This window comes from Sycon ciliatum, chromosome 1 (assembly GCF_964019385.1).
Source record: "Sycon ciliatum chromosome 1, ocSycCili1.1, whole genome shotgun sequence".
Classification (NCBI taxonomy): Eukaryota; Metazoa; Porifera; class Calcarea; order Leucosolenida; family Sycettidae; genus Sycon; species Sycon ciliatum.
In genome coordinates this window covers 94,236,866-94,258,566 of record NC_088643.1, presented here as the reverse complement: position 1 = coordinate 94,258,566, position 21,701 = coordinate 94,236,866, and the positions used below count along the sequence as shown (strand labels likewise).

Here is a 21,701-nt window from a genome sequence, read left to right as displayed (position 1 = left end):
CCGGAACATACCTGCACAAGGCTGGAACATACCTGCACAAGGCTGGAACATACCTGCACAAGGCTGGACCATACCTGCACAAGGCTAGCACATACCTGCACAAGGCTGGAACATACCTGCACAAGGCTGGTGTAGCATGGCTACTTTATGACACGTAATTTGTATACGCATAAATAGTACACCGTAGGAATGCATGGATAGGCTGTGCGCATACTCACACTGCCTGGTCTTCTTCTTCTCCTTGTGTGAGACAATGAACGAATATTGATAACTACTTACGTAACAACAAGTATGTGCTTTGAGTGCTGAGACTGAGAGTATACGAGTTACAATGGTGGCAGCGGAAAAATAGTCGTCGGTTTTGTCCTCGGCTGGGAAGACGCCTCCGCAGGAGAGACAAGTTGCAGAGTCGACAAGTTCCAGAGAGTCTGAGACCAGTTCCAGCTACTCGGGAGACCAGCCCACAGACTAAGTTCTAATTTACTAGTATTGGTCATTCTATCCTTCGTCTCGTTTTCCATTCTTTACTTCTTGACCGATCGTTCGCTGTGCATGAGTAACAGTTTTGTTTGGTGTAAAAAGGGCTAGAATTTTCACTACAATTATTTTTGCACATAGTTCTACGTACGTAGCTACGTGGACGTGGGTGTGCGTGCATACTTACAGCTGCCCTGGCCTTGGTCTTGTACTTGTTGTAGTACTACTGTACTAGATTGTGCATGCATGCACCTGAATATGACGTAACTCCATGATTGTACATGCAGTACTTACTACTAACTTCAGTACTTGTGTAGCTAGCTAGCTAGGTAGACCTACGCACTACGTAGCTTGACACATCACGGATTCACGGTACGGGCCGCGCCGGCGGGTAGGCCGCGAGTGACGTTTGCATTGCAGGGTTTTTTTTGTAGAATTTTTTTTTAAATTTTAAATTTTGTTTAAGTTTTGAACTTGATCTCGAACGCAAGATGGGCAAGTCGAAAAAGCAGACACGGTCACCTAGTCCATTGTCATTCGAGATGTATGACAAGCCTGCCAGTGCCTCAGCTTTACCGAGACCAATCCTGTTACCCGAAGTATTTGGTCGTGCTGGAAATGAAGATTTTTCGGCCTACCTCAAACATTTTAACGATGCATGCCACCTGAACGGGTACAGTGAGGAACAAAAACTATTGTTATTACCCACAAGACTCGTAGGCATGTCCCATGAACTGCTGGAGACCATTCTCCTATCTGATGCAGACGTTTCGTTTCATGACGCCGTTGAAGCGCTCCGCAGTCGCCTGGAGCCACCACAGCAGGCCCAAATGCACGAAGCGGCTTTACGCCAGCGCCTGAAACTCGCCCATGAAACGCAGTATGCATATGCCATGGAGCTCCGCCGCCTTGCTGCCAAAGCATATCCAGGCCAACAGGGCCCGTTACTAGAATCGATGCTGCTGCAGATTTTCATCGATGGTCAGCCAACAAAAGATATGCGCCTGGCTCTGTCGTCGCCACGACCAGCAAGCATTGAATTGGCGGTCCAAAAAGCAATTGAGGTCTCGGCAATCTACGCCAGGGAACAGAGCCGGATGCCTGTAGAGTCTCACTTCACTCAGGCTGTACATGTAACTGGTGACTACGATGGCTCGGCCTGCGCCGCGTTGCCGTTACGCAGCCAGCCACCTGGCCCATCACCAGCTGTACCCCGTGCTTCTGTTGCCAAGGCAAGTGCGTACGACGCTGGAGAGCGTGATCGACTGGCCCAAGTGCTTGAGAAGTTTGATTCAAGAATGTCAGATCTTGAAAAGAGACTCGGCCGTTTAGAAATAATTGTCGCTCCGCAAACACCAGTTACTGCAGGAGCAAGTCCCGATGGCCAGTCTCGTGTCAGTGGACGTGGTCGTGGACGGGGACGGGCGTATGGTCGTGGTGGTCGCGATGAACCGCCGATTTGTTTTGGGTGTGGACAACCTGGCCACTTTGCTGTTGATTGCCCACACAACCCTTGGCGCTCGGGAAACTGAGTACGACTGGTGGTGTGGGACAACTCCCAGTCGTCCACGAGGAGCCATCAGATGAGGCGCGAATCGAAGCTGTATCATCTGTCGTCCCGACCCTAGACCTCAATGTTGAAGGCAAGAGCGTAACTGCACTAATTGATTCTGGTTCATGTGTTTCTTTGTTGCATGAACAAACATTATTGTCCACGTATGGTGATGTGCCTTTGCAAGCTGCCCCCCGTTTGTGTGCGGTGAATGGTGAGGGACTTCGGGTTCTGGGTGCTGTAGATATCGAATGCTGCATTGGAGGGTGCTCATTTTTGCATGCATTTGTAGTGTCCCCTGATATCCGCCGTGATATGATCTTGGGATCTGATTTCTTGTTTGACCATGGAGCATTACTGAACATTGCTCAAGGCACCTTAACTTTTAAAGACCTGTCAGTCCCGTTAGGAGTGAAAGCTACCAGTTTTGGTCCATCGGAACCTAGTCCGGCCGTTGCGGAGGACCCGGCGCCAGTATCTGACTCTTGTGTTAGTGATAGTAATTCTCAGGAAGACCTGAGCACGTACTCTTCTCGTGTCACTGTTGGTCGTGCATTAACTCTGCCTGCCGGCCATGTAGTGTTGGTGCCGTGCATGTCTGTGCAAGAGGCACCTGTAACTGTGGACTGTGTTGCTGATCCACTTGACTCATTCTTGACAAAGTTTCCAGATGTGTCTGTGACCCCCGGTGTGGTTACGGTTGGACCCGACAGGTCCCGTGTGGTAGTTGTGTTGGAAAATCACTCTGACCACCCAGTGCTTCTTGCTAAAGATGTTAACATTGCCGAGTTATCTCCTGTACCCGAGGACTTCATTGTCGAGGATAATGATCCTACTGTTTCGTCCGTTGCGGATACGCCACCGCTTGTGCTATCCCCTGAACGTGCCGAGGTAATCCGTACATATGTTGACTCTCAGAGTCATCTGTCAGTACCTGAGAAGGGCACACTTACAGAGATTCTCCGGGAGAATCATGACTTGTATATCTTGCAGGAGGGTGATTTTGGTCATTGTGATGTTTTCCCACATCGTATTAGTACTGGTGAGACAAAGCCAGTTAAGCAGCCTACGCGTCGTGTACCCTACCACCGCCGGCAGGCTTTACAAGCTTTGCTGGATGATCTGTTGGCCCGTGGTATAATCACAGAGTCTATTAGTCCCTGGGCGTCACCCATAGTTCTCGTTCCAAAGAAGGACGGATCTCTTCGATTGTGTATCGACTACCGCAAGTTGAACAGTGTTACGGAGCCAGATGCGTACCCCATCCCACGAGTTGATGACATGCTAGACTCACTCTCCGGCTGTTCCTGGTTCACTTGCCTGGATTTAGCTTCAGGTTATTGGCAGATCGCTATGGACGAGGAAGATAAGGCCAAGACTGCCTTTACCACACCGTTGGGTTTGTTCGAGTTCTCCGTGATGCCAATGGGATGTCGAAATGGTCCGGCAACTTTCCAGCGTGTGATGGAAGCGGTGCTTCATGGCTTATGCAATGTGCCGACCCAGCCATTCTGTCGCGTTTTCTTCGACGATGTGCTGAATGCCAGTTCTACCTTGCCTGGACAGCTCCAGATCCTCAAGTTGGTGTTTGACCGCGTTCGTGCTGCTGGACTGATCTTCAACTTGAAGAAATGTTCGTTCTTCCAACGGAAAGTGCTCTTCCTCGGTCATCAGGTTTCGGCTGACGGATTGGCTCTGGATCCGGCCAAAGTTGAAGCTATCGAGCAGTGGGCTGTACCGAAGTCGGTGAGAGATGTACGTGTGTTTCTGGGTTACGCTGGGTACTACCGTCGGTTCATCCGTGGCTTTGCTCAGCGCTCTGCACCCCTGACTGCTCTATCAGGGAAGAATGCCAGCTTTATGTGGACAAAGAGTTGTGATGCGGCATTCACCTCTCTGAAACGGTCACTGACAACAGCCCCCGTGTTGGCGTATCCCGACTTTTCTGTTTCGTCTGGTGGCTTTATTTTGGACACTGACGCTAGCAAGGTGGCCATTGGAGCTGTCCTCAGCCAAATGCAAGATGGCGAGGAACGCCCCATTGCGTTCGGCAGCCGGGTCTTGACGAAGGCAGAGAGGAATTATGATGCCTCAGACCGGGAAACGCTTGCCCTTGTCCATTTCGCGAATCAGTTCCGGCACTATTTGCTTGGCCGGAATTTTATTGCTCGCACAGACAACACTGCCCTCACCGCACTGATGTCCGTGAAGGAACCACGCGGTCGAAAAGCTCGATGGGTGGAGCAACTCGCTGAGTACACCTTCACTACTGTTCACCGGCCGGGTCGGCAGCACTTGAATGCAGATGGTCTGTCGCGTTCCTTGTTGCCGGAGGTGCAACCCTCCCATCTCGAGACTCCCGCAAATCAGCCAGAGCAAGCTAGTTCCTCTGCCACAACGGCGTCTGTGGATGTCGCCACTCCTGTACTAGCTGGTCTCTCCGCACCTGAGTTGGCCGCTTCCCAAGCTGTGGATGTTGATCTATCAGTGGTCTTGTCATGGTACAATGCAGTGAGTGGAAAATTTGTGCGTCCTCCTGAAGATTTAATTTCTGGCACTAGTCGTACCATGCGTTTGTTCTGGGCGAATGCCGAGCAGCTAAGTCTCATTGACAGCGTTCTGTACATATCACCTCCATTTTCCGATCATGATCATGTCGGTACTGCACCCCGTCTTGTCGTCCCATTTGTGCTTCAACGCAAAGCTTTGCTGGCTGTTCATGCTCTTCCGTCTTGTAACCATCCTGGTGTAGATAAAACATTAGCTCAAGCGCGGCTACGTTTTTTCTGGTTTGGAATGGCATCAGATGTTCAGGAGTTTGTGGCGTGTTGTGTCACTTGTGCACAGATTAGGCTCAAGTCTGATGCCCAGCGTGCTCCGCTCCAGCCAATGTATGCCGGCTACCCATTTCAGCTCGTAGCCCTCGACATCGTCGGTCCATTGCCAGAGACACCCCGTGGTAATCGATATCTGTTGGTTATGGCTGATTACTTCACTCGGTGGGCAGAAGCTTTTCCACTCCAATCCGTTACTGCAGAAGCTGTTGCTGTGGCTGTTGTCAATGGCTGGATAGCACGGTTTGGATCCCCTGAGCAACTGCATTCCGACCAGGGTCCGCAGTTTGAGTCTAAGCTTTTTGCTGAATTATGTCGTCTGCTGGGTATTCACAAGACCCGTACTACTCCCTACCATCCGGAAGGTGACGGACTTGTAGAGCGGCTCAATCGCACTTTGCTCGGTCTACTCCGTGCGCACATCACCCCTACATCTATTGAGTGGGATGCTACCTTCTCTCTTGTCTTGCTTTCGTACCGTTCTGCTGTCCATGCGTCCACGGGTCACAGTCCTGCCAAGTTGTTGTACGGCACTGAATTGCGTTTGCCGGCAGATGTTGTGTTTGGTTTGCCACAACCAGCGTCTCTTGAATCCACTAGTTACGTTCGCCATTTACAGTTTGCGTTGCGTGTTGTACATGCTCAAGCTCGAGAGCTCGCTGATCTGTCCCATGAGCACCAGGAAGAACATTACAACCGCCGAACCAAGGGTGCGCCATTAGCTGCTGGCCAGTTTGTTTACGTAAAGGATGCTGTCATTCACCCTGGTGAACACCGCAAATTCCACCGCCCTTGGCGTGGTCCATTTCGTATTGTGTCCGTCTTTGGATCAACGTCCTACGTTGTCGATGTTGATGGTCGCCATAAGACGCTGCATTTCAACCGCTTGAAACTCGCTTACCTGCCGTCGCCATCTGCGTCCCTGCCGCTGGAGGATCCAGTACCTGCTGCTCCAGTGATGCCTCAGTATGTCCCACATGCCCTCGACAGCGACCATAGTCCGCTGTCGTCTACGCTCCCGCAGTCAACCAGAGCCCATCTTGCTCGCAATGCTGGACTGCCTGCTCGGTTTACTGATTTTGCTATGTCCTGAGTTATTTTATTTTTTATGTTTCTGTTTTCTTTCTCTATTCACGAGGGCGTGAATTTTTGGTAGGAGGAGGATAGTGTAGCATGGCTACTTTATGACACGTAATTTGTATACGCATAAATAGTACACCGTAGGAATGCATGGATAGGCTGTGCGCATACTCGCACTGCCTGGTCTTCTTCTTCTCCTTGTGTGAGACAATGAACGAATATTGATAACTACTTACGTAACAACAAGTATGTGCTTTGAGTGCTGAGACTGAGAGTATACGAGTTACACTGGCACGTACCTGCACAAGGCTGGAACATACCTGCACAAGGCTGGAACATACCTGCACAAGGCTGGAACATACCTGCACAAGGCTGGAACATACCTGCACAAGGCTGGCACGTACCTGCACAAGGCTGGAACATACCTGCACAAGGCTGGCACATACCTGCACAAGGCTGGCACGTACCTGCACAAGGCTGGCACATACCTGCACACAAGGCTGGCACATACCTGCACAAGGCTGGTACATACCTGCACAAGGCTGGAACATACCTGCACAAGGCTGGAACATAGCTGCACAAGGCTGGCACATACCTGCACAAGGCTGGAACATACCTGCACAAGGCTGGCAGAATCTCACATGTAGAATAGACAAAACAAATTTAAAAAATATGTAAAGAGCGGGAATAGAAGTCAATCCAGCACAAGTACCTTGACAAACATATTCATCACAGCATGAACAGGCGTTTGGATCATTCGTAGCATCCTTGACTTTGACGGCCACCTCACACTGGTACAGAACAAACATTGACCAAGAGAAAGAGAATGAGAACAACAAAGAAAGGAAGATCAGTTGAAAGGGTAGGTAAAGTAAATGTTGTGCAAGTCCCTCCCCCCCCCCCCCTCTACCTTAAATGTCTATCTTGATGGCCTACATGTACATGTACACGGTCGAAAATATCCATACTAGCAGTGTAGGGATGCAGCAAACATGCGCCAGCAACTGTGTGCTCTAGCGCTTGCACATACCTGTGCGCACATTGGCTCGGTGCACTGCGACGAGTCACATTCTGAGTAAAAACACAGCAAGCAAGACATGTACCATCAGCAATGCTTCATAGAGTTGGCACTGCACATGACTAACATCTTCAACATCACACCAGCTAGACAGAGCGGAATGCGACATAATGCTTCTCAAACTGAGTCTCAATACGTAGAAACATCAGAACACTATAACGAGGCTGCAGGGCAGTACCAAAAATAACTACATGTAGCGTAGAGCTGACACTAGAGAGAAGCACAAGCGCCACTGACAGGGAACAATGGGAACAAGCTCGCACCATACATACCTCTATAGGACTCGCAGCATGGGGACTGCACAGTAGTGTTAAGGGCAAGAGCCTGGCCAAAGGCGGCTGTACGGCGTATCTTGTTTACGCAGCCCTGTAGATACCACAGACCAATCACACAGACCAACATTTTCATAACGAAACACAGAGACGGCGCTTTCACAACGACCACAACCAGTAACAAACTGACAGGTAAAGCGTAATAAATACAACAAGAACAGGATAATCAAAGTTACACTACATCTATCGTTGAGAAAAAAACAACTAAAACATCTCCCGTAGCCTCCTATTTATCGTATAAGTAGGTGCGCTCGTTTGAAATTTACATTCGTTTACTGTAAATCAACTAGTTTTGGACTCAATTGAATGTTGCTGATTTCACTGCTTGGTGCCAATTGGACAACATAAATTGCCGGCCAAGAGTTCTCGATTTACAGTATCCCGTTCGGCATCCTGAGTGAATGAGGACTGACAAAGTGAGTGAGTGAGTAAATGAGTGAGCAGTCACAGCGAAGGGCAAGTGCCAAGCAAGTGCCTTAGTCGAGAGCTATCCTGGTAACAGGTCTTAGTATTTTATACACATTCATACTTTCACAGTGTCATGGAGTGTCACGAGGGATAGCCAAAGGCACTGAATGACACCTGGACAGGGATTGCTGGCTGGATAATGGAGACAACTGAGCAAAGATTTCTTACCATACAATCGGATGGACAGGTATCATCTGGGACTTGTGTCTCGCAAACAGCACATACTGTAATAAGCAGCAACAAGAAGCAATGGATCTGAACATTACACACTAAACACAACTGGAGAACAACCTCAGTATATCAACTACCTCCAGGTCTAGATGCTGTTGATATGTGATATCAGTCAGGACTTAGGCACTGTGCAGCACTGCCTATGGTAGCTATGCAAAGAGTGTGAAAGGGCACACCAGTACCCTGGCCCGACTGGACGCCTCGCTCTATTTATTAAGTCTGGACACAGCAGGCACTTACCACATTCAGCGCACTCTTCACAAATGGTTGCTGAACACCTTGCATCGCCATGGTCAGATCTGCGTTGAGTCTTTCTGGCAATGAAGCCCTTCAGCAAGAAGAGTTCAACATTGACAAATGAAATCATTTATTGATCAGCTGGACCCAGTAGAAAAAGTGCAGCAGACTAATGGGATATTACCGGTAGCATGACACATGACACATAATACATTATCTAAGCACGACACATAATACATTATCTAAGCACGACACATAATACATTATCTAAGCATGACCTGCCAATGCTCAGCACCAGCACAACACTACACAACACAACACGAGCTACTTTCACTGAGTAGCAATCAGCATATTTCACACGTCATATAGTCATGCTGACTGGAATACATACAGCATACTTACAGCTGGGCAGTGGTCAGTACTAATGTCCGCCAGTGACCATAAGCTGACATCAATAGGACAGCGGGTTTCAGTTACTGGAATAGCAGGCGAGCAGCGGCGGCACACACATCGCAAGCACAAGCACAATTGTCAACAAAGAAGTGAGGACGACATTGTTTTATGCACCAGCGTAAAAAGCACTGAGCATGAGAGTACACTCCATGCACTGATCCATGCCCATGCACTGAACAAAGTAGTGAACTGTACAGCTCTCCTCTAATAGTGTTTGGTTGGGTCACATGATTCACACCTGGGTCACATGACTCACACCAGTACATGTACCCGTATCACACATACAATATGACAAACAAACATTCATACAAAAGCAAACCAGCATTAATTTTATTTGAATACAACGTAAGCCAACAGGGAACCAAGAGGGAACAGGAAAGAATGTCCAGTGAGCATTTCTGGAGCCTGGCCTTTTTTGCTTTGTGATTTTCTTCTGTCCTACAGTCATATATTTCCTTTCCTCCTTTGCTTCTTTCCTTCCATACTCGCCGCTTTGTTATTGGGCCCAGATCCCGTTTAATGTGCGAAGTATAATAGACACAAACAAACATACACTGGCAGGTCCATACCACACTTTGTCTGATTAAAACAGTCGCAAGGTTGTCCAGTGGCATCGCTAGATACTTGAAGAGGCCCACACTGTGAGAAAGACACCGACAAATTGAACAAAAACACGGTCAACACGGTCAATACGGTCAATGCAAAGCTACACACACACTCTAAGGCCTATTGCGTCAAAACAGCAATATTGCAACAGATGCTAGTCAGTATGAGTGCCAGCACAACCAGTAAACTAGAGCATGTAATGTACAATACTAGTACAATGCTGGCAAGCACTGGGTAGCCTAAACTCTAAATCAACTGGGGTCACACACGTGTCATGGGATTATACATGTTAACACACACAGACATACATACAGACACAAAATGTACGCATGCAAGCATGCACACATGCTTGTGGACAAACAGACACATGCGGGCAAACACACACACACACACAGTGCTTACACAGCACAGTTCTTGACGAGGTGCCTTGGTTGAGTCACATTCTATAGTGAGACACGCAAAAGTAACAGGCAAACATGGGTGAGTTCTCAAGTTCAGAACGCATTTAGGCTTTTTTAGCTACTACAACCCATTGGTGTGAGGAACAGCATCAGCAGCAACGATTGACGCAATGGAGGATGTAAATTGTAAGAAAATAATATCACTAGCACCACTACTCACGTTCCGATACACATCCACAACTGTCCGTGTCATTCTTGGCATCCTAGGAGACAGACGAGCACATCATTCACACAAACTGTCCAAAACCAGCTCAAATAGGGAGACAGCCTATTGCCAGACACATGTCAGTGGTGATCTATACCTGTAGCAGTGATACTCACAAAGTAGCACAATGGAAAACAATCTCTATTGAGATATGTTCCAGAACACATACATATACTAACTGTTACCTTGGACAAAACGTATGCATGTGTTCACGAAGGACACTCTCCAAGCCACACAGCACAAGATGATCAATACTGAGCACACTCTACTTCATAGGCCTGGTCTCTCGTACACATACTATACTAGCAGACATACCACACAGTCTACATTGCCTACTCAATAGAAGTTCAAGTGGACCAAAAGCAAGAAACTGCATATGTACTGGCATTACAACATTTGGAGAAAAAAGAAGTAACAACAACATGTGAGCATGCATGCACGCACACAGCATACAACCTTACCGAACATCCCCGGAATTCATGCTCCTCACACTCTGAGCATCAAACAGACAGATGCATGCACACAATGTTTTAGGACTGGCTGCACAACAGACAAACTAATCCCAACAATCAAGTACTGAACATCTGAGCAGCTAACTGAGTCCAGCAATCAAACTGAACTACGGAGTAGATGAAGAAGAGAACAGAAACGACAGGCAGAAACAGTAGAAGAAACTGCAGCCCCAGCAGCAGCAGCAGCCGCAACAGCGACAGGAGCGGCAGAGTTAGTGACAGTGGCAGGTATGGCAGCAGTGACTTGTACTCTTTAAAAAGTATGTTGCTAACACCTAGATAATGTGAGCGAGCACAAAGTGCACAGCTCAGCAAGAAGAGCAAAGTCCAAGTTGACATAAGACTTACTGCAGGTAACGGCATCACAACAGTGTGACACACCGCCATTACCACTGCAAACACCTTTGATGTTGACCTCCGGCACCAAACTAGCACACTGCATACAAACACAGCACATGTGTTACATAGCACATGCACAACATGTTTGAAATGCAAACAATCACAGCGTATAGCAAACACACCCAGGCAGGCAAGCACAAATATCTGACCAGCACATGAAACTTCAACATGCAGATGGAAAGGTAGCAAGGAAGCTCCGAAAAAATCTTGTTGCACTGCGCACCAGCTGCCTTGTTGCAATGCATAGCAGCACAGCGTGGTAGACTGTAAATACACAAGTAATGCACTAGCAAACAGAATGGTGACCGCCACAGTGTGATTGAGTGATAACGCGGAAGACTGTAACGTACACACGCATCTTCATTACTGCACTGATCACATTGGCAGGCTACAGACAGCAAGAACAACAGCATAAACAAGAAACAAGAGAAGAGCAAACACTCTAACACAGCTGAACTGAGACACACAAACACACTGCAGAACTGGCACCATGATGTCAGAACAAGATAAATTTCTTTTGGTCTTTTCAAGTGTTGGTACAAACTTTCTACACCTCATTGAAGGCCATACATAGTGCCGATTAACAAACTATGGGCCACAAAAACGCAACTGCTAATTGTTACGGGAAATGTTGATGCTAGACCAGTTATATGACTCCCCACAGCAATGGTGTTAGGCATGGCAACAATCTCCTAGCTAAGGGTGTGGTATGTCAGAGAGCGTCCGGCAAAGACCTATGGTGTTGACCAGTGTCCGGCAAAGACCTATGATGTTGACCAGTGTCCGGTAATCAACTATGATGTAAGAATTGCACAGATATTTGAAAGGAGAGTAGCATCAATACAACGCTTGCACTTAGCCTTGGTTAACGTACTGCACGTGTCACAGCATTGGCCTGAAGAATAGTTCTGAGGTATGTAGTCACGGCCCTAAAAACATGCACACACGGTGACACACAAAGGCACACACGGTGACACACAAAGGCACACAGAGACAAGGATCATTGGTGGATACACAGAGTCAAGACTAACATTACCCTTAGCATCAACATGGCCACTGCTCAAGCAGATTAGTAAATCAAGAATTTGCTCACCAGAGAGCTGGCAACCAAGAACCACAACTGCATCGTGAAACACACTAGGACTCTTCCTCCTCCCTCTCCACTTTCCAAATACTTTTCGTGCCATATCCGTGCATCTAGTTCATTGTGAAGCCAAGACCTCATGTCGGCCGGGGGCACAAGGTCTCACTACCCTTTCGCTCCCCGATTCTAACCAGATAGGAGCCCGTGGGCACTTGTAGAAAGAAAATAAACGTACGGCGTAATACACAAACAGAATTAGAATACCATAACAAGCCAGTGTGGTTCAGCAAGTGCACATGTACTCTAGAGCTGTGCATATCAAAGACTTTCACTACATGTAGGGGAACAGATCCACACAACTTACAGGTATGAACTTATGTCCAGTTTGCCAGTCAATCTAAACGCAAGAAACAAGCATGCAAAATACAATCATGTCATCACAGATGTATTGCCACGGGTGTGTTGCACACTACCCCCAACCACCTTCTCCACATTCGACAAGCACACTCACCGATCCCTATAACAAGGTCACCAAGATCTATCAGCACTGCACACACCAGAGCATACGGGAGAGCAGTGACCAAACAACAACATGCAGATCTCTACTTTTACAACTCAACAAATAAAAAGTTTCACAACATGTCAAGATGCCAATAGTGAACACAGGCTTACCTCAGGAAGAAGTGGACAAGCGTCTGGACACGATAGATCACCTGCATAGTCACACACATACATACATACACACACACACACACACGTGTATAGACACATGAGCACATACATACACAGTCAACACACGCACACATCACAGAACTATACTCACAATCGCGTACATTCCCGCTGTAATAATCTTCATTTTCAACGTGAAGTGGGCATGACTTCACTAGCGGGTAAAGCTGTTCTAAACTTTAAACTGTTACAGTGGGGTACTCAGCCAGTGTAACTGTGTACTGATGTGGGACGGTTACCGATTGCCAGTGTAACTGTGTACTGATGTGGGACGGTTACCGATTGCCAGTGTAACTGTGTACTGATGTGGGAGGTGTACGCGTGGAGACGCTTTCCACCGCACATCAGAAACCGAAACGACAACTTGCTCGTCTTCTCAAGAACTCTCAACAACGAAGACACTGGCGCACGCAAAGCTACGTGGCACACAGCGCTCCAAAGAAGAAATGCGTAGATCACGTGCATGCATATGAGAAAAACAATGATGTCACGCTGCCATGACGATACACAAGCTGTACTGGCACGCAGTGGACAAAAATAATGGAAAATCAAGAAAAGTCAGAAAATAGTACAAACAGTGAAATTCGAAAGTAGAAGTCAAAGGAAGTTCAAAGAACAAGGAAAACGAAGATCTGTGCTGATGGGAACTCAAAGCAATTTCAACCATGTCCTGTCAGAGAGTGTTAGCACCCACAGGGTGAAGGCAAGCCTTGTCAGAGCAGAACCTACACTAGGACGGACTAAAGCTGCAGAACGGACTTTCTGAAGGAATGCAAAGATAAGTAACAATTCAAATTCGAGATAATCAACTTAGAAACAACACCAGCTGTTTTGTAACCTGTAAACTGCTTGTAACAATCAGTGATGTACTAGTAACTAACTCCTAGTAAACGCTTTGACTGTGCTCTCGGAAGAACGAAGGATTAACAAAATATAGAATAAACACAGTAGATAAATAATAGTGACACTCGTAAATTCTACAATATCTGGAGTCTTCTGCACAGTACATGAAGAACACACAGATCGCACAGGGAATACACAAGAGAACAGAGCGCACACAGATCGCACAGAGAACGCACAGAGAACGCACAGAAAACACACAGAACGCACACCACTGCATACTGTCTTCAGAACATTCTCCCCCTCTTGATCAGACACGGATCAACACTGCTTAGAACTCCAGTGGGCTCAGCTAAGTAATCGGGCGAGCGTAGCGCTTGCCGCACACCACTACCTCGGCGACACGCACCTTGCCATCCGCTCCTGGGAACACCTTGACCGCACGTCCCAGAGGCCACGGTCCAAGCGGAGTGTCCGACTGCAGTACGAGAACGGCATCATCAGGCTGCAGGCTCTTCTGTGCATGCGGCCACTTGGTCCGGCGGTTCAAGGCTGGCACCCACTCTTGAATGGCTTCTCGGGCAGACACTACCCAGAACGTTGTGCTTAGCGACGACATCGTCTGGTTCGTGCCGCCATGCTGCTGTAGCTCGTGATGGTGCTTCACAATAAGCTGCGTGATGTGATGATTGCGTGGCAAGATCACTGGAAATCTCACGTTGTGTGGCAGCCACTCGGCGTACTGCGTCCGGCCGTCGCATCGCAGCAACCCATCTGCGTCAACCTTGGGGTTGAGCTTCAGTAGCGCTGATCTGGCTGGCACTACTTGCTTGTTGCGCACACTCTTCAGCTCGTCGCTAAACGCCTCGCTCTGAGCTTGCGCGATCCACAACTGCTCGGCGTCACTGATCTCCGCTGCTGTCAGTTCACTGGTGATGCGAGTCCGGCCAGCGGAGTTGCCGATGAAGCGCATAACCCACGCTGTCACTCGCACGAGACGCAACCAATCGGAATATCGCTCGGGCTTCAGGCGAAATCCTGGCGGCTGTGCAACAGTTACGAAGCTCACTGCTTCCGCTGCGCTGCTCTGCTTAAACTCTTCAGCGCTCGGGGCTGTCGGTGGACCTGCTGGCAATGTCGGCCAGTCGGCTGAGTCACTGTGTAGAAATGACGGGTTGGTACCACTTGCCCTCGTGCGGTTGAGCTCTGTGTTTACATCTGACTGGTCTCGTACCACTGACGCATAGCTGTACTGGAGCAATGACGATCTAGCCATTGTCGACGTCGTGGGACCGACACATGTCCACCCTAACACTGTCAGACGCGCCACAGGTTCTCCAGGAGCTCCACGTATCTCTTCCAGCGCACAATGGATGTCTGGTTGGTCAATGCCGATGAGCATATCTACCTCTCTACGCTTCGGCAAGCTGGCAAATGTCACTTCCTTGAGATGTGGCCAATGCCGCTGCTCTGTTGACCAATTCACTGCGTGCATGTCGTCAGTGATTTGCTGTAGCGTGTTCGCCTGGATCTTGCGCTCCCAGCTGCCATCTACGCTGCTGAGCTGCACGTCGACGTCCTGGGTGTCGTACGTTGAGCGCTGTCCGTTTAGTACTCCGACTGATATCTTGGAGCTTGGTCCACTTAGCTGAAGTTCTGCTGCTACTCGGGCGCTGACATACGTCTGCGTGCTGCCGTCGTCCAGTAGAGCATTGATACGCACACGTCTGTTGCCATTGCCGATCATGGCTGGTACGGTTCGCAAAGCCAAATTCCCAGCGCCACTGGCTTTCATGGTCGTTGCTGCTGCTTGAGACTCCTGCGCCTCCCCCTCAGTGGCGAGGTACACACCTTGCTTCTTTGTGCTTGGTTGGTCCTTGGGCGGATCTCTGTTCTTGATCTGCTGCTGCCCGTGCAGGAGCCTATGGTGCGTGGAGTCGCAACCATCAACACCGCAAACTCTCGTCCGTTCACAGTCGTTGCCGCGGTGACCACTCGCCAGACACCGATAACACAGACGCGCTGCTTTGGCCTTGACCCAGCGCTCTACAACAGTCATTCCTTTGAACTGGTCGCACTGCCACACGCCATGGACATCGCCGCATACTTCACACGACTTTCCGCTACGAGCCACAAAAGATCTGTTGTATGGGTGAGATCCTGGCTTAGCTGGCCGGTTGGCAGGCGCATGTGCTGACGCTGCTGGCTGGGATATGCTGATCCCGTCTGCCGTTTCTGCTGCCACAGTCAGGAACTCTGCCTCTTGTTCCAGCCACACTGCTAACATGGTGACTGTTTCTGGCTGCTGTTGCACGAATAGCCAACGCTGATACTGCGCGATCAGCTTCTCATCCAGCTTTCGCAGCAGCTGGTTATACAGAGTTCCCGGACCCAGCTCATGGGAACGCCCCGCATCCGTCAAGTTTACTATTGCGATCTCCAGCAGCTCAGAATACCGCACCAGTTCGCGCTGGCGACCACTGCGGACGGTTGGCATTCTCTCAATGTCCTCCAGCTGCAGAGCAATTTGTCTTCGACTGCCGCCGTACTTGCGCTCAAGCTTCGCCTTTGCCGTTGCATAAGCTGCTGGCGAGTACCCGAGGGCACTGATCGTCTCCAGCGGCTCGCCCTTCAGGTAAGTACGCAACTGCAGCAGCTTGTACGCATCGTTGGCTGGCGAGACATCTACGCATGCGTTGAAGGCAGCTCGCCACTGCTCGTACTCTTTGCGGTTTCCGGTGAAAACTGGAATGCCGACTCGTGGCATCTGCCGCCATGGCTCTACCATTCCACCTGGTGGAAAGTTTGCGTACGGTGCTGGTGCTGTAAACGTTGCTGGTGCTGCGAATGGTGCTGGTGCCACTACACTCGGTGCTGACACTGCTGGCGGAAGGCTAGTACTGGCCACTGGTGCTCTTACAGGCTGACTGGTGGCTCTGCCTCCGCCACTGGCTGTCAGTGGTCCAGCCTGACCCGAGTTTACAACCGAGGTTATGCCCCTTGAAGCTGTTACAACAGCCGGCACAGACCTCAACGACATACTATTACTAAAGGCGGCAGCAGGCACAGAACTAGCCGACGTACTGGTGGGAGCCGCAGCAGGCACAGAACTAGCCGACGTACTGATGGGAGCAGCAGGAGGCACCGAACTAGCGGACGTACTGATGGGAGCCGCAGCAGGCACAGAACTAGCCGACGTACTTGTACTACTGCTACTAGTACTACTGCCACTCGGAGCGCGAGCGGCAGTCCCCGAGCTGGCAGCAGTCCCCGAGCTGGCAGCAGTCCCCGAGCTGGCAGCAGTCCCCGAGCTGGCAGCAGTCCCACTCAAGGAACTCGGTGCCGACGACCCAGATAGACTACTCGGTAAGAGTCCTGACTCCAGACCGACAGGTCCCTGGTGCGGTTCTCGCTTCGGCACAGTATGCATAAATTTCTCTTTTTTTTCTTTTTCTGGTGCCTGTTCACTTTTTTCCTCCTCGTCAGCCTTGCTCTCAGCAACGATCTCCGATCTTTGCAGCAGATCCCGCACTTCCCTAATTCTTTGGGCTCGCTCCTTGCCCGCTGGAGATCTCCCTCCACGACTGGGCCGCGAAGAGCATATCTCGGCGAGCACTTCGCTGGCCTGCTCTAACACGTTATCGTACTTGCTTTGGAGCTCGTCCAGCTCATCATATATTGCCTCAGTAGGGCGACCTGCCGCTCTCATCAGCTTGCACAGCTCAAGCATCACCCGCACTGCCTCCTCTGCCGCATTGTTCAGTGCATCTATCCCAGCGTTCAGGTCTCTGGCGTCTATGGGCGTGGTCTCACTGTGCAGCTTTGTCAGTATTCCACGTTTGATATTCGTGAAATTGGACTTCACTCGAATCTTTGCCGATCGTAGTTCGTCCATGGTGCAACTAAATTTGATACATACACTACAACTAAACTAAACTGAACCTCTAACCATCCTCTGCTACCAGATAATGTACGCGTGGAGACGCTTTCCACCGCACATCAGAAACCGAAACGACAACTTGCTCGTCTTCTCAAGAACTCTCAACAACGAAGACACTGGCGCACGCAAAGCTACGTGGCACACAGCGCTCCAAAGAAGAAATGCGTAGATCACGTGCATGCATATGAGAAAAACAATGATGTCACGCTGCCATGACGATACACAAGCTGTACTGGCACGCAGTGGACAAAAATAATGGAAAATCAAGAAAAGTCAGAAAATAGTACAAACAGTGAAATTCGAAAGTAGAAGTCAAAGGAAGTTCAAAGAACAAGGAAAACGAAGATCTGTGCTGATGGGAACTCAAAGCAATTTCAACCATGTCCTGTCAGAGAGTGTTAGCACCCACAGGGTGAAGGCAAGCCTTGTCAGAGCAGAACCTACACTAGGACGGACTAAAGCTGCAGAACGGACTTTCTGAAGGAATGCAAAGATAAGTAACAATTCAAATTCGAGATAATCAACTTAGAAACAACACCAGCTGTTTTGTAACCTGTAAACTGCTTGTAACAATCAGTGATGTACTAGTAACTAACTCCTAGTAAACGCTTTGACTGTGCTCTCGGAAGAACGAAGGATTAACAAAATATAGAATAAACACAGTAGATAAATAATAGTGACACTCGTAAATTCTACAATATCTGGAGTCTTCTGCACAGTACATGAAGAACACACAGATCGCACAGGGAATACACAAGAGAACAGAGCGCACACAGATCGCACAGAGAACGCACAGAGAACGCACAGAAAACACACAGAACGCACACCACTGCATACTGTCTTCAGAACAGGAGGGTTACCGATTGCCTTGTGTAGCACAGCCAATAGGGTTCGCCTTCGATGTTTTGCTATACAGTCGGCTGAATGCATGACTTATGATGCTGTGCAGGGTTCTAGCCAGAAAAAAATAACCAATTTCTTTCATTTTCCAATATTGCCTTGTCACAAAACAATTATGTATCATACGGGTGCAGCATGCATCCGGAATGATCAATTTTTGGCCAGTAGGTATTCTTATGCTGCAGGTCATGGGCATTTGGGATTGATCAGTTCATCAAATACAAGAGAAATGAGCTGTATCAGCAGCACTAAAGTCATTCTGAAACCTCAGCAGCCCTTGACCTCACGTGTCTCTGGAGAGGGGCCTTTAACAATATGCAGGACCATTTTGTAATGTCATACATCACAACCTACATAGTGAGTGGTGAAGAGTACTTCATAGCTATCTGAGCAGAGAGTAAAAGAAAGCTCTCTGATTGTGCGTAATCACGGAGAAAGACATGGACAAGGTATACCATACTCACGTTGCTCATATTGATCACAACAACCGCCAGCACTTGATGAATCACTGCAAAACCCCAGTTGTGTGAGCACAACTTCTTGACACTAATACGCACGCACACACAGAACATTACACAAAAGGAGAGACAATAAACCATTGCGCATGCAGCAAATAGTCAAGTATTATGAAACCTTGCTTGAAGTTTCTTTAACACACACACACACGCACGCACGCACACACACACGCGCACACACACACACACACGTACACACACAGAACATTACACAAGAGGAGAGACAATAACACTGTGCATGCAGCAAATAGTCAAGTATTATGAAGCCTTGCACAGACACACACAGACACACACACACCTTTGACCTTGACCTTTGACGCCCATCGCCGGAGGCGATGATAGCAATGCTACGGCAGATGCCATAGCAACTTGTGCTGGGATTGCACCATTCAACAGCTTGCAAGGCTGAAGAATTGACCGTCACTATTCAGCCTGGTCTACACCATACAGCTATTTGAAGTGACTTTTTCTGGCCAGTGAATCCCTATTTTTGGTCTTTTTTCTTTTTTTTTTTTTCCCGCACACACATCACACCACATACTCCGGCATGCACTGGCTGTTGGTAACCACCCAGGAGAATGAAAGAAAAGTCAGGAAGAGTCTTAGAAAGAGAAGAAAGACGTGTGTGACCATAATCGTCGGGAATCGAACCCGCAACCTATCGATTGGAAATCGCTGCACATACCACTGCACCATATGGACACAGACACACACACACACACACACACACACACACACACACACACACGCACGAACACACACATAGAAATGGAAGAACAGAAAACTTTTAGAAAAGCAAGATATTCTTACCAGTGGAAACTGAGGCTTGGGGATAACGCAAGTTGAGCAGTTGCATGCTAGCAAGAAGAACAGGTGCAGACAGAGACAATCACAACACATTTTGTATAAGGCAGGGGAAGTCTTCAAAGGGACTACCGGAACAAAGCTGACATCAAATGACAATTCGTGTACAGTACTAGCTGTAGATAGATATTTCACCATCTGAAGCAAAGTACTGATAGGCTACACTCACCACAATCATAGCAACAGTCCTCTTGCCGCTCCAGAGATTGATGTGCCTAAACACACACACACACACACACACACTCACACACACACACACACACACACACACACACACACACACGTACACACATACATGTATACGCATCAACCATACACACATCAACCACACAAGACTCCCATACTACTTACAATAACGGGCAAAGAAATCTGACGCCCAGCATAGGGGATGGCACAGTCAAATAGGCCAAAAACAAGCATGCTATTGTTCTCATAGCCACATAGTGCCAAGCACCGTCCCTTGTGCACATGATGGGCCAGTGGGGGTTCTTTGGGCTCATGGGCAGTGTAAAACAGGACTACTGGTAGCACTTACAAATACATTACAAGTACCAGCTCTCTCTGTCTCTTTGTCTGTCTGTCTGTCTGTCTGTCTGTCTGTCTGTCTCTGTCTGTCTCTGTCTGTCTCTGGCTGTCTCTGGCTGTCTCTTGCTCTGCCTGTACCTGTCTGTCTCTGTCTCTGTCCGTCTCTGGCTGTCTCTTGCTCTGCCTGTACCTGTCTGTCTCTGTCTGTCTTTGTCTTCGTCTCTGTCTGTCTTTGTCTTCGTCTCTGTCTGTCTGTCTGTCTGTCTGTCTGTCTGTCTGTCTGTCTCTTGTCTCCAAAGAACCGGTCCTCCTCGGGGCTGATGTAAGAATGACACAAGAAGCAGCTAATTGCATTTTAGCACCAGAAAATACTCACGGGACAAGCCAGTGGCTGTGCAGATGCATTTGCACACGTGGTACCTGTGCGAGAACGAAAAAGAAGAAAGAGCGAGGTATGGACTCGGAAAGAGGGAGGTGCCAGTTTCTATCTCTGTGTGCAGGGTTAATATTGTTGTCAGCAATACAGTCATATCAAAGGGTGAGGTGATCCTGAGCACAGATGATACTGAGCAAAGAGGTTATCGGTGAAAAATGGTGTTTCCTTATGAGCAGCACTTACACTGAATGTGCTCTGGACAACAATGAAAACTACACCATGAATAAACCCAATGTGACTTACGGCACTGGAAAACTGGACAGCATTTATCTTGTGATGCAGATGTGTCGCTGCAGTAGCCATTTTCTATCAGTACAGCCGTCTCACACTGTATGCAGAGAGAAGAGAGAAGAAAGAGAGAGAGAGAGAGAGAGAGAGAGAGAGAGAGAAGAGAGAGAGAGAAGAGAGAGAGAGAGAGAGAGAGAGAGAGAGCAGGTAAATGCACAATGCTGGTTCATACAGAAACTCCTAATGACGCAAAGCACAAGTAAGCCGAATGCCAGGGTGGATTGGGGCCATACCAAGTTAGTTATGCAGCGTGATTTCGGACGATGATGAATGGGTCTTACCTCACTACATGTTGGTGGTGCTGGGCAAGAGAGGCAGTCACATGCTGTTCAACACACACACACACACACACACACACACACACACACACACACACACACACACACACACACACACACACACACACACACACACACATGCACACACACACACACACACACACACACACACACACACACACACACACACACACACACATATACACAGAAAATATATGAACAGATGAATACTTAATGGGTACATGAATACATGAGAGAGACGCACAGACATATGCCCATACAGACACGCACGGTATATAGAAGGACACAATTGTGAAAACAACTGCTTAATGCAGGTCACACACTCATCACTTGTTGAACAGTGTAACCCCTGATCA

The 21,701-nt window shown here is 48.6% G+C and overlaps 1 protein-coding gene across 2 annotated transcripts in view; it reads right to left on the bottom strand.

Annotated features, from left to right (window-relative positions):
- LOC135806591 (zonadhesin-like) overlaps positions 1–21,701 on the bottom strand; it is a 131,243-nt gene that overhangs the window by 49,677 nt on the left and 59,865 nt on the right. For both annotated transcript variants that reach the window (XM_065320792.1, XM_065320793.1), the window contains exons 66-86: positions 21,328–21,371; positions 21,002–21,086; positions 20,699–20,742; positions 19,967–20,012; positions 19,744–19,790; positions 18,883–18,964; positions 12,682–12,722; positions 12,374–12,406; positions 11,800–11,854; positions 11,276–11,313; positions 10,875–10,962; positions 10,476–10,507; positions 9,970–10,012; positions 9,751–9,791; positions 9,312–9,381; positions 8,692–8,765; positions 8,293–8,380; positions 7,990–8,045; positions 7,294–7,387; positions 6,974–7,014; positions 6,656–6,734 (exon numbers count right to left, since the gene is read on the bottom strand). In XM_065320792.1, coding sequence (XP_065176864.1) covers positions 6,656–6,734; positions 6,974–7,014; positions 7,294–7,387; positions 7,990–8,045; positions 8,293–8,380; positions 8,692–8,765; positions 9,312–9,381; positions 9,751–9,791; positions 9,970–10,012; positions 10,476–10,507; positions 10,875–10,962; positions 11,276–11,313; positions 11,800–11,854; positions 12,374–12,406; positions 12,682–12,722; positions 18,883–18,964; positions 19,744–19,790; positions 19,967–20,012; positions 20,699–20,742; positions 21,002–21,086; positions 21,328–21,371 — 1,221 coding nt within the window. The remainder of the gene's footprint in view (positions 1–6,655; positions 6,735–6,973; positions 7,015–7,293; positions 7,388–7,989; positions 8,046–8,292; positions 8,381–8,691; positions 8,766–9,311; positions 9,382–9,750; positions 9,792–9,969; positions 10,013–10,475; positions 10,508–10,874; positions 10,963–11,275; positions 11,314–11,799; positions 11,855–12,373; positions 12,407–12,681; positions 12,723–18,882; positions 18,965–19,743; positions 19,791–19,966; positions 20,013–20,698; positions 20,743–21,001; positions 21,087–21,327; positions 21,372–21,701) is intronic.